Raw genomic sequence first — 13,437 nt, 5'->3', positions numbered from 1 at the left:
TCGGTTTCTGAGGTTTGGGACATGGAATGTAGGGACAATGACAGGGAGATCAGGAGAAGTGGTGGAAGTATTGGTCAGAAGAAGAGTGGACATATGTTGTGTGCAAGAGACGAGATGGAAGGGAAGTGGTGTGAGAATGGTGAAGGGTAGGCAGGGACAGAAATACAAGTTTGTGTGGCAAGGGTGCCTGGAGGGCGTGAATGGTGTTGGTGTCCTGTTTTCTGAGGAGTTTGTAGACAGTGTGGTGAGTGTGACTAGAGTGAGTGATAGGTTGATGATGGTGAAAATGATGATTGGAAAGCTCTTGGTGAACGTCATCTCGGGATATGCTCCGCAGGTTGGTCGGAGCGATGAAGAGAAGGACAAGTTCTGGTGTGCGATAGAGAAGCTGATGGAAAACGTGAAAGATGAGGAAGTTGTTGTGGTAGGAGGAGACCTAAATGGACATGTGGGAAGGAGTATGGATGGTTTTGACGGAGTTCATGGGGGTTACGGATATGGTGTGAGAAATGGAGAAGGTGAAAGGATTTTGGAGTTTGCTGATGGAGCTGATTTGTTGATTTGTAATACTCAGTTCCAGAAAGAGGATAATAAGCTTGTTACATACACGTCAGGTGGGTCGACGACAACCGTTGACTACCTGATGGTGCGTAGGCGAGATAGGGGGCACCTCCGAGACACAAAGGTGATCCCGGGGGAGGAGGCTGTTTCACAGCACCACTTGGTTGTCTGCGACGTAAGGGTGAAAGGTGTGAGGAGAGCTCGGCGGGTGAAGTACCAACCGAGAATGAAGGTGTGGAGGTTGAAAGAGGTGACAGTAAGGGAGACATTTAAAGAGAGGCTGAGTAGGGTCGAGGATGATGTGGTTGAGCTTGAAAGTGGTTGGATGTCAATGAAAGCTAGTCTGTTGGGAGCCGTTGGTGAGGTATGTAGATGGACAAAAGGACCACCGAGGCACTCGGAAACATGGTGGTGGGATGATGAAGTTTGAAAGAGGATTGACGAGAAGAGGAAGAAGTTCAAGGAGTGGCAGAAGGCGAAGGGTACGGGAGCAGAAACAGCAGAGCATGAAAGTTATAAGGCAGCCAGGAAGGCTGCAAAGAAAGAGGTAGCAAAGGCGCAGGAGGCATGTAGGAAAATGTTCGGAGAACGCTTGGATTCGGAAGAGGGTCAGAGAGCGGTATTCAGGATTGCAAAGCAGATAGCAAAAGAGAGGTGTGATGTGATGGGGGTGAGCTGCTTGAAGGATGAAGTGGGACAAATCGTTGTTGACCCAGATGGAATTAAAGGAAGATGGAAAAGATATATGGAAATGCTGTTGAATACAGAGAATGAATGGGATGGCAACATAGAGAGTAACCCAGTTTTAGGACCGGCAGAGAAGATAACTGAGAAGGAAGTTGAGGAAGCGATAAAAGCAATGAAGGGTAGAAAAGCGGGAGGGCCGACGGGAGTTGTGGGAGATATGTTGAAGGCAGCAGGAAGTTGGGGTGTGAAGAGAATGACAGAGATCTGTAATCTGGTGGTGAAAGAAGGCCGCATTCCAGTGGATGGGAACTGAGTACCCTCGTCCCTCTATACAAGGGGAAAGGTGACCCTCTGGAGTGTGGCTCGTACCGAGCGATAAAGTTATTGGAGCATGGAATGAAGGTATTGGAAAGGGTGTTGGAGAGGAGGATAAGGAAGAAAGTGAAGATCGACGAAATGCAGTTTGGATTTATGCCAGGAAGAGGAACGACAGACGCGCTTTTCATTGTGAGGCAGTTGCAGGAGAAGTACATGGAGAAGAGGAAGAAGTTGTTTCTTGGGTTTGTTGATCTGGAGAAAGCATTCGATCGGGTTCCACGCAAAGTATTGACATGGGCATTGAGGAAGTTAGGAGTGGAGGAATGGTTGATCAGAGTAGTGATGGCAATGTACAAAAGAGCGCGCACAGCTGTAAGGACGAAGGACGGGAACAGTGGTGAGTTTGAGGTGAAGGTGGGAGTGCATCAGGGGTCGGTACTAAGTCCACTACTATTTGTAGCTGTGATGGAGGTGCTGGCTCAGAACGTAAAGGAGGGTTTACCGTGGGAGTTGTTGTATGCAGATGATCTGGTGTTGATTGCGGAAAGTATGGATGGACTGAAGGAAAAGATGAACACGTGGAAGGAATGTATGGAGACAAAAGGTCTGAAGGTGAATATCGGAAAGACGAAGGTGATGGCAAGTGGTAAAGCATGTGGTGAGGTGGAAAGAACTGGGAAGTGGCCCTGTGCTGTGTGTAGGAAGGGTGTCGGAGTGAACTCCATTCAGTGTACAATGTGCGCTGAGTGGGTTCATCAAAAATGTAGTGGTCTGAGAGGGTCATTAACCAGTGTGGCAGCTACATTCAAATGTAAGGTGTGCACAGAGGGAGCTGCAGATGGAGGAAACGTTGAGTTGGATCTTGGAGACGGTGTGAAGCTGGAAGGTGTGAAAACATTTTGCTACCTCGGAGACATGCTGAATGGAGGAGGTGGATCAGACTCGGCAACGGTTGCTCGAGTGAGATGTGCATGGAAGAAGTTTCGGGAATTGAGTGGCGTGCTGATGATGAGGGGAGTGTCGTTGAAGCTGAAGGGAAAGGTGTATGCTGCATGTGTGAGAAGTGTTATGATTTATGGGAGCGAGACATGGGTAATGAACGTAGAGCAGCAACGAAGGTTGGAAAGGGTGGAAATGCGAATGGTTCGACGGATGTGCGGAGTATCGTTGAGAGAGAGGAAGACAAATGATGAATTGCGAAAGATGATGGGAATAGAGCCTGTGATTGATGCTGTGAAGAGGAACAGGTTGAGATGGTTTGGTCATGTGTTGAGGAAGGATGAAAGTGACTGGTTGAGAAGAGTGATGGAAATGAATGTAGAAGGAAGTAGAAGACGGGGAAGACCGAGAAAGACTTGGCTAAAGATGGTGGAAGAAGAAATGCGGGCAAGCGGGTTAACAAGGAGAGATGCAGAAAATAGGGCAAAATGGAGAAGATTGTCATGGGGACCGCAAGGCTAACCCCCGCTCTAGCAGGGAAAATGGCCTTTTAAAATGCATGTTGTGTGTTGTTGTATAAAATCTATCAATTCTGGCAAGGTAAATTCTGGCAAAACACTTGATTATTGGCAACCTTACACCAGGTAAATTGATGGGTGCCTGGATTTTGTATCCGCCAGATATCTTGAAAACCAAAATCTCTTATTATTTTAGAAAACAGTCTGGCTGGTCCGGGGTGAGGTTCTGTGCCATTCCGATCGCACTCAGGTTGCAGGATGCAATTAAAATCACCGCCTATTATAATGCACTTTTGCAAGTCTAACTGCATCATGTGGAGTCGTAACCTGTCATAGAAGGTTCATTGGTCTGTGCCCTTTGAAGGGGCGTAGATATTTATTAAAGTAAAATTTATGTCTCCAACAAAATCCAGTGAAGCTAAGTTACCTGGGATTATATCCTAAAATGAGAGTTGGAGCGGGCAAAAAAGGGGATTAATTAGAAAGGCAACTCCTGCTGTACGAGAGGTTGAATCGCTAAAGTGACCGGCCTTTTTCATCATTCGATTCCATATAGCGTGAGACGATGGAGTACAGTGGGTTTCTTGTAAGAAAGCCACATCTCGTTTCCGTTGCCTTACAAGGTTGAACACTTGGAGCATCCTAGACTAGCCCGCACCACCATTTATATTGAGGCTACCAAAAAGAGTCATAGAGATGTAAAAAAGGTAAGGAAAGAGAAATAGGCGTATCAGCCTTTTCGTTCGTTTTTTGCCTTAACAATGTTTCTTAAGCCTACTGCATTGGGGTTCCATCAAATTGTGGTCACTGGGTCGGCGAATAATACACCTTGCCGTTTCAATAAACCCATGTAGATCAGAAAAATGATCTTTTATTTCAATATATCTTTTTCTAAAAGTCTGGTTCAGAAACTTGAGTATTTGCAATGGTAAGACGTTGGAATCACTGTATGTGGGGAATTCCTCAATGTCATAGGATTCCTCCTCAGAGATGTCAAAAGCACTATCCGGGACACTTACAACCCCTGGCTCTTGAGACATCGGAATACTCTGTGGTGTGCAGGTGTCATCCTGCCCTGTTTCTGTACGAACAGGTTGAGGGGGAGGTTACACCACAAAACACTGGGTAATGTGGGGGGGTTGGGGATTCTGCAACCTGTTGCACAATTTGAGGTTCTTCCTCGGGACAATCATTGTGCTCAGGTACGTTTTCTAAAATGGCGGGCACAACGACTATTTGGTTTGAAAGGTCGCCATCAGGTGTGTTGAAACACTGAGGGGTCGAAATTTGCTCTTTTTGCCCCCCCAGTCGAATCTCGACCCGACTTGTCATAATCCGCACAAGGATTTAACATAGTTTGCACTCCAACCTCATCTGGAGGTAGCGCATGCAACTCCTCCACATTAAGCTGAGGGTCCATATGGACATCATGAGCAGAGGCAGAGGATCTGCATTCACATTTACCAATACTTCATATCGATTATTCATCGATGTTTTATCAGGTGGTAGTGAGCCCAATGCATCGGAGTCCAACACCACCTTCTTTTCTTTACGGGGTGGAGGGACATTCCGAGGTGTTTTCCTCTTTCTCAAAGAGGAGACGAGTGTAAAACCATCTGAAACGTTTTCATTCTCGGAGGTTTTCGATGTCGATGGTACGTTTTCTGTTACAGTATCAGGGGGTGTTGTCTGCTCGGCTACTGCCAAGACAATTTGTGGACAAAACCGTTTTAGATGCCCAAAGTTCCCACAGCCGAAACATTTTAACGTTTCCGTGGACGCATATACCCGGTACTCGTGATTATCCACACGAAACGTAAATACCGCGTTGAGCACCTTGTCCACATTGGATGCAGGAAACACAATGTACGCCTGGCCGGAAGGACATGATGTGTTTAGCCTGCTCGTTGCGACACCACAGAGATAACATCGTGATCTCCGACACCACTGTACCATACTGAGAAAGCTCTTTTAAAATTAAATCATTCTTCAGGAATGGGGGACAATTTGATATCAAGACTTCACGGCTGTGGTGTCCAGTGGGGAGACCAGGACAAAATGTCCATTCTCAGTAGACAAACCATTCGCCACGATTTCATGCACAAGCTTCTCTTCAGCCACGAATATAACCACACGTTTGTTCACCCGTGAAGCTGCACGGATTTTCTCGAGCCTGATTATGTTACCCACCGCAATAACGATGTCTTCCACGGTGACCTCGTTCGGGGAACTCAGACCACGCCATGTTTCCGCATCAAGCCCTCAAAGGCTGCGTAGCGGGAACGTGCCGACATTACTACGATCGGGAAAACTCTCAGCCTAAGCTTAGTTGGATTTGGGGAGGGTGGAGGCCAGCCGCCATCTTGCCACACCCAACACACAAACGGACAGCAGGGAGAGAGGGAGAGAGAGAGAGACAAGAGGAAAAGGGCCGGTCCATGGGTACCGATCGGCACTCTGACCACACTGCCCTGACGAATCTGGGCAGCGGGGAGAAATGGGCACGATTTGGCCCCGGACTTATGTTGGGGGGGGGGGGGGGGGCGGCACAACCACCATGAAAAGGCATCCCCGATAGTTGTTCACCTAGCTCCTAGGAGGTTGCTAGCTAAGGTGGGGTCTTGTGGAGTGGTTGGTTAGGTAACTAATTGGATTGGAAACCGGAACTAGCTTTGTGATAAGAAGCAGAGAGTTGTTGTGAACGGCACGATATGTCTTGGGGTACCCCAGGAATCAGTTCTCAGACCGTCATTATTCATAATTAACATAAATTATTTAGACAGGAGAGAAGGGAAAGTGGGGGATGAGATCAGATTCAGGAAATTAGTCTGGATACTTTCATAGACTGGGAAAAAGATTGACAGAAAAAGTTCAACCGAAGAAAATTTAAGGTGCAGGGAATGTGCAATAATAATGAAAATACGGATATTGCGAAGGTCTCTTTTCCGAAAATACGGAAAAATAATGCGAAGGGCAGTCTTGAAGTGAGTGACTCAGGAGAATGATCTGGGGGTGGTGATAGATGTGTAACGTATGCAGACAGCACAGTGCCAGGTTCCATAGGGAAAGCTAATAGAGTTTTGGGTTGCACTCATAGGGGATAAATTATAAATCAAGAGGGAGTGTTAACTCTGTATACGAATTTAGTGAGGCCTCATCTGGAATGTTGTGTACAGTTGTGGTCATCACATATACAGGACATGGTTGCCACAGAGAGGGTACAATGTAGAGCAACTTTATAGATCTGGGGCTGAGCGAGACTCAGCTTGAGGAGCGAATGAAAGACACGACTTTTTTACATTACAAAGGAGATGATTGTGATGTCATCTGATAGAGACGTTAAGGATAATGAAGGGTAAAGACAAAATAAATGCAAAAAATTTTTTCAGGAAAATGGAGCACTGACAGGACAAGACTGCACAGTTTATGAGTAAACAAGATAGGTAAACGCATGTCCGACAAATGGTTGAGCATCCGGGTTTTTCAAAATTGGGGTTTTTTGCAACTAAAATGGCCGCCAGTCGACCATCTTTGATCAGATCACAAAATCTTCAAACATCTTTGATCTACATGCAAAGAAGCAGCATGTAGGAATACAATTTGTAGAGGTCTTTGATATGGCTCAGCTGGGGTTTGAACCACCAACTTCCCAGACAACAAGAAGATTGTTTTATGTTTGGGACAAAATCCAAGATGGCCACCAAGACAGGAACCAAATTTAAAAAACAAAATCGGTTCAAGTAAAATTCCAAGGGTGTGCTATAAACCTGAAAAAAATGGCATAAACAGCTGCAACAGTTTTTTTCAAAAGTTGCTTAAAAATTGGCAGGACTATAATTTTTTTGTTTGTTTTGTATACAGGATCGAGGCTCATGAAAGAGCTAACATTTATCACACAAAAAATCAAACAGACACATAAAACATATAATAAGGGGAGCGGTAGACAAGATGGGGAGAGAAGGGAAAGCACACAAACACAACATTTGAGAGCAGGGACATCGGGAGATCTGTGGGAGGGAGAGGGCTTGGGGGGAGGAGGCATGGGAAGTGGGGGGGGAGGGGGGTGGATAATAATCCTAACAAGAGCAATAATAGCTTTCCCGCCTGTTGGCTTGCTAGGCTAATTAGAGAAATGACTATACAACTTCTAAAATATTGTTGCGGATATGAGGATTGCATTTTTTTGATTGTGTGTATTGTAGTGGTAAATTGTTGTGTAACATTGGTTGGATATGGCCCCTCCTGCCTCCGGAGTTGTGTAAAGATAAAAAGGGCGTCTCGGTAGTTATTCCATAAACACCACATTGCAGGACACGATAAAACCCTTGTTCAGTAGCTTATATCTTATTATGTGTTTTAGAGTAAGGCCTTGTCTTCCATTAAAATAATACTCCATTGCACCGAATCAATTAAGAATAGCTCCCCTTCAATAATTCCATTTCCCAGCCAAACTCTCCATCTGTGGGTAAAGCAGTTCACAAGCGTGGGGTGCACGCCCTCTCAATTCGCTGCTATAGTGAATATGTGCTCCGTGCTCTGTTTGAACAGGAGGGGCGGGGTCGCCAGGGAGAGGCAAGCCCAGGGTGCGCCACGAAGGGCGGGGCTGTGCAGCCCCATGCCCAAATAAGGAAACAAGCCCGTGGCTCGCCACGAGGGGCGTACCGTCGGCGCGATGCCCAAATAAGGAGACAAGCCCGTGGGATTACGATACAAGGTCACGAAACAGAGCACGGGGGAGAGGGCGTGTCAGTCCCGCGCTGGAGAGAAGTGAGAGGCAGGGAATACGAGCTGAGCTGCGTGGAGAGGTACACGACAAAGAAAGGGTCCAAGAGAAAGCAGAGGAACTTTTACGAACGAGTTGCAAAGAGATACGGCAGATGAGTCCAGCCCCGTTTCAACCAGCCGCGTGAAGCCCTGACGGGGCAGCGAGTGACCCTGCCGGCGTGCGCTGTAAAGCCGAATACCAGGAGCTGCCGGCGTGCGCTGTAAAGCGGGTTACAAGGAGCTGCCGGCTCCCCGCTTCCCGCCCGGAGTGGACCTGCTCGCTGTGCCCTGTGATCCCACCTGCTCATCCTTTCCAGCCATTCCTGCCTGCAAGTTCCCCATTTGCGTAAGTGAGTTTGTTTTGTTCGTGCTGTCCTGGGTAGTAACTAAGTCTGTATAAGCTAGTAATTTTCACTGTGTCACCTGCGTTTTCATGTCCGCTGTAAATACCCATGACTGCTCTTTTTGCTTATGTGTGTAAATAATAATAAACCCCGTTACTCTTCTGTACGTCTTCTTCTTCCTCTTTGCATTCGTCATCTTAGTCTTTTCCCGATTGAATAGCGGTGGCGCGATATGGCCAACGTTTGGGTGAATCAGGTTTAGTCGGGGAACAACTGTTCGGTCGCGGAGCCTCCGCTCGGCAAACATACCATCCTTAACCGCGTACCGTAACAATTGGTAGTCAGGAGTTGGGATTCGAACCTGGGACTAAATTTATTTAGCCCAAATTTTGGAACACCAATTGTACTATTGGCGGTAACAATTGGTGTCAGAGAGTGAGATTCGAGGCCCGAACCAATTTTTTTTTAAAAACATCTAGAAAAAAAATTTGGTCAAAATTTGGAGCTGCTGGAAATTTGTGTTGTTTTAAAGCAAAACCCGAATTTTGAAATTGCGCCATGGCTGGTCAAGGCGATCGGGATGTCGGTGGGAGAAATAGTCGGGGTAGAATCGACCCAGGACCTCGGGGAAATGTATATGGAGGAGGTGGTTGAGGGGGTTCCAGGCACGCAAAATGGCGCTCTCGCGCACGAGGTTACGGGCGCGCAAAATGGCGCCTCGCACATGGCTACGGCGACAGCGCCCGCGACCGTAGCAGCACCACCGGTGGATTCGGACATTTTTATGATACAAATGGGGGCCCTTATGGAGAGGCTAGAAGCCAAAATGGGACAAATGGGAAACCAAATGGTGGGATTGAGGGCTGATAGTGAGCGATTGGGGGGCGAAATGGGGAACCGGATGGATGCTCAGGGTGAGCGATTGGAAGGCCAAATGGGACAAATGGGGAACCGGATGGATGCTCAGGGTGAGCAATTGGGGGTAATGAGGGACGAAGCGAGGAGTACCGGTGAGGGATTAGAAAAAAAATTTGAGGGGTTAGACAATGGGATAAAAGAGGTAAAGAATGGGTTAATGGGGGTGGAAAATAGAATGGCTGCCCAGGAGAATCAGTTAGAGGGGGTGAAAAACGGGTTAATGGGGTGAGAAAATAGGATGGAAGACAAATTGCGGGAGATAGGGGCGCAATCCGCCCGAGAAATTAAACAAATGGGAGAGCAGATAGAGGAGGTGAAAATCGGGGTAGAAACCAAATTGGATGCTCAGAGGGATGAATTGGGACAGATGAGGGCAGCATCTACAAAAGAGAGGGAGGAGATGAAAGAGGAGATACGACGAGGTGTAAGTGAGGAGGTCTCGGGGGTACGCGAGGAGGTAAAGCGAGGTGAAAAGCGTATAGAGAAAGAGGTGAGAAATGGGACGGCAAAGTTACAAGGGGGAATAGAGGACCTGACGGAGGAGGTGGAACAGCTGACGGTGGGACAGACGGAGTTAGTGGAGCAGGTACAAAAGAACACTGCGGTACTAGGAGGGTTAAAACGACACAAAACGACATTAAAAATGACTTGATAGCGACACAGAGGCAATGTCAGATGGTACGTGAGGGACTGACAACGAGGTTGGAAGAGGTGACAGAAGTAATGGAGACGAAGGACCGAGACGTGAGGACGCACATAGAGACGGTCAAAATAGCCTTAGAGGACGAACTTGAGGAGACGCACCGGGAAATAAAAGAGGTGAAGCAAAAATTAGAGGAGGTGGAAGAAGAGGTGAGTGAAATTAAGAAGAGACGGACGGAAACTAAAAAGGAAATAAAGGAGGAGGTAATGGAATTGGTACAAGGTCTGTGCTCAAATCGTGATGATATGCTCGCTAACCAAATAAAGAGTTTGCAGGTGGCGAAGGAGGTGCGGTGACGAGGTGCCAAGGTGAGTGGCGATATATTCGGAAATGCATATGATGTGAGGAAAGCTTCAGTCGGCTTGGGGGTTTATTTGGACCCGGGTGTTCGTGAGAGGGCGTTGGTGAAGTGTGCGACAGGTATGGTGTGCGAAAGAGGAGGTGTGCGAGAATGTCCGACTCTGGGGTGTGTGAGGAAAAAGTGCGCGCCAAGGAGTGAGTGTGCTGTCGAGAGTGAGTCGGTCGTAGCGCGTGTGCGAGGGAGCACATGGAAGCGCGTAGTAGGGAGTGTTACAAAGGATGTAACGGAAGCATGTACACCTGTGGTGAGTGTTACAGAGGAAGTAACGGGAAAGTGTGCGTAAGAGAGTGCGCGAGAAAGGTGTGTAACGGATGGGTGCATGAGGAAAGAGTGCGCTGGCGAGAGTAAGGGTGAGTGCGCGACCGAGAGTGGAGGTGAGAGTAGTAAGAGTGACATGAAGCGTGAGTTGGTTGTGACAGGTGAGCGAGGATGTACACCTGGAATGGAGGGATGCACACCTGGAATGGTAGAGCGCGTATGGGAATGCACGCTGGAATTGGTCGTGAGGCACGTGGTTGGGTGTGCGAGTGAGAGCACACCTGTGATTGTCACAGAGGAGGTGACCGAGGAGGGGGTGCGAAGAGGTGTGTTGGTGAGGTGTGCGAACGACGAATGTGTGCAAAGGTGTTCGGTGGTCAGGTGTGTGGCCAAGTCTGTGAGTGGAATGAGTGTACCTGGGTGTGTAAGAGAAGGTGCAATGACCAAGAGCAGGGAGACGGCTGGATGTGTGAGCAAGGAACGGGCTGCGGGGTGTAAGCATGCAGGCGAGGCATCGACGGTAACCGGGTTAGCGGTTAGAGCGACTTATAGCCGAATCGGGCCCTCGGTGCATGCCGGGTTTCGCGTGCCGCGAGGACCAGCGGGGATCCGAACCACGGCGGGTCCGAAAGGACCGCCGTACGTGATCCACGCTGGGCCGCGCTTGGAACGGCCGCGTCCGTGCTCCGCTGGGCGGAACGGGCAGCCCGATAGGAAGGGTCGTCATGGCGACCACTTTTTGTTGAGGCTTTCCGGCAGGTCGAGATCAGGCCATTGGATGGCTCCGTACCGAGGTGGTGCGTGGGATCTCGGCCCGGGTAAACCTCCTTCCCTGCACCGAGTGCCGGACGTATCCAGCCACCGGCACCAAAGAACCCGCATTCCTTGCTCGGCTGTACGAAGCCGAGCTTTCGAAGTGAATTGGCGCACCGAGAGGCACTAGTGAGAAGACTGATGATGAGGATAGTGGTCTGGACCCGAAATTAGAAAAACAAAATTTGATGATTGGCAAAGGGATTGGCAGAGTGATGATTGGCAGAGGATTGGTAGAGTGACTGGCAAATTTTTGATTTGTTGAAATTGGACGAGCAAAATTTATAGTAAGAGATGCCCCATGTGATGGGATGGCCAATCCACCATCCCTCACAGAGGGGGGCAAAGGAGCACTAGTTATGGGGTTTATGGCAGTGTAAGCTCGCCGAGGGAAGGTTTGGATAACGATATAGTCTAGTAGGAAGATAAGGTCCCCCTGCACCCCCCGGAGATATACTTCTAATCAGTGTTTCTAGATTGGAAAAAATGTGTAGAAAATGACTAGCTATGGCCCCAAGCTGAAAAAATGTCCCACATACCATTTTTATGCAAATTACTGCTGCCATTATCAAAAAAACGATTTTTGACATATCTCAGCCAATATTGCAGATAATTGAAAAATGAAGGTGTCTAGACCCATGTTTTGAAGGGCATAGATCATGATAGAACTATTCATAACATGATTACATGTGTCTATGGTATACTAGTATGCATATTAATGCTGTAATTACAAAATAATCAGTTTTACAAATGATAAGGATACGTTAATACTGCAGATAACTTAACATGGTACATAAGGGGTCTAAACCCAGGTATTTTCAAGGTTAAATGTCAACAAGATGCTCCTGAGTCTTGCATAGGGGCGGGACATTGGCAGTAACATTGGTACCACTCAACTTTTCTTCCCACCATTGACTTTGGATTGACGTTGATGTTATTGAATACCTCAGTTGAAAGTTCAGTCTTCCATTCCATCTGTGTGTTGTTCTTGGTATTCATCCTCCAATCTAGCCAGGTAAGATGCTAACTATAATGTTACTCACACTCTTGACTTCAGTTTCTGCATGAAATCATAAACAGGCAGAATAACAGCTGAGCCAGCTAGCACCATGTTAGCTAACGTTAAAGCTAGCCTCATCTATGTACAGTATGTTCCTAATGTCGGTGTAACTTAAACTTTTGTTAATGCCAAACATGAGACATATCTGTTGACTTCTGTATATGAATTGAACCAGAAAGAGGCACGACAGCTGAGCTAGCTACAGTAACTTAGCACAATGTTTCATTGGCCTAGATAGCTAACGTTAGTGTGGAAGAATTTAGATGTTTTAGCTATTAGCACTTTTGATGCCACTAAACATGGTTTAGTCAGCTAAAAAGTACCCTAGTGTAGAACATGACTCAGAACCTCTGTTACCTCACTGAAAACTCAGAGCCTCCTTTCACAGGCACTTTTAACATCATTCGTGATTTCTTATTTGTCATTTAACAGTGATGGTAGACATCGACAGCAAGCATGCCCAAAAGAAAACGGAGTGTAGAACCTGCAGCCCAAAGCTCTCCTCCTACATGCATCCTTCATGTACCATCCATGTCTGATCATGGGGATTTCACGCCCCTCCGTAAAATTAAAGGATCTGCTTCAGAAAAACTGCAACTGCTTCAAAAGATCCGGGATAGACGTCTCAACCAACCGCATGACTCCCCATGTCGTATGCAATCAGTATGTGATCAGATCCCGGCAACTCTTCCTGATGACCTAGAAAGAGTAGGATATCACAGCAAGTGTTATAAGCACTTTGTCCGCCACTTTCATCGTCTGGGAGATGATACAGAACCAGGGCCATCAACCTCATCATGGCATCACTCTCCTCGTAAACCAGGAGGTTCTGCTGAACCCATCTTCCCGCCAGAGTGTATATTTTGTGAGAAAGTTGAGACCAAAGATGCTCATCGCAATACTGAGAGGCCTACAACCTTCCCATCCTTTAAAAACAAAGAAAATGCATGGGAGCAAATCGAAACACGGGCTGAGAAAATGGGTCTCTATCGACTCCATCGAAAGGTGAAAAACAAAGACCTCTTTGCATGTGAGGCCAAACACCATCCGTCATGTTTTAAAGCTTTCCGCACAGCATTCTACAACTATGAGCGTGCGATTCACAGAGCCGAAGCACCAAAGGAGCAGGCTTGCATGTCAGCCGCCCATGAAAAGGCATTCAACTCAGTACTGGAACACATTCAAACCCAGGT

The 13,437-nt window shown here is 47.4% G+C and overlaps 1 protein-coding gene across 1 annotated transcript in view; it reads left to right on the top strand.

Annotated features, from left to right (window-relative positions):
* The window catches only part of LOC144891009 (uncharacterized), a 580,316-nt gene extending 567,142 nt beyond the window's left edge, over positions 1 to 13,174 (top strand). Inside the window, exon 2 of the mRNA XM_078773015.1 lies at positions 12,677 to 13,174. Within this exon, the coding sequence (XP_078629141.1) occupies positions 12,677 to 12,679 (3 nt within the window). The 3' untranslated portion in view covers positions 12,680 to 13,174. The remainder of the gene's footprint in view (positions 1 to 12,676) is intronic.
* The last annotated feature ends 263 nt before the right edge of the window (positions 13,175 to 13,437 follow it).

The sequence above is a fragment of the Myxine glutinosa genome, chromosome 2, assembly GCF_964187855.1.
Source record: "Myxine glutinosa chromosome 2, kmMyxGlut1.1, whole genome shotgun sequence".
Taxonomy (NCBI): Eukaryota; Metazoa; Chordata; class Myxini; order Myxiniformes; family Myxinidae; genus Myxine; species Myxine glutinosa.
The sequence above is the reverse complement of the archived record's forward strand: the minus strand, read 5'-3'. Positions and strand labels throughout refer to the sequence as shown.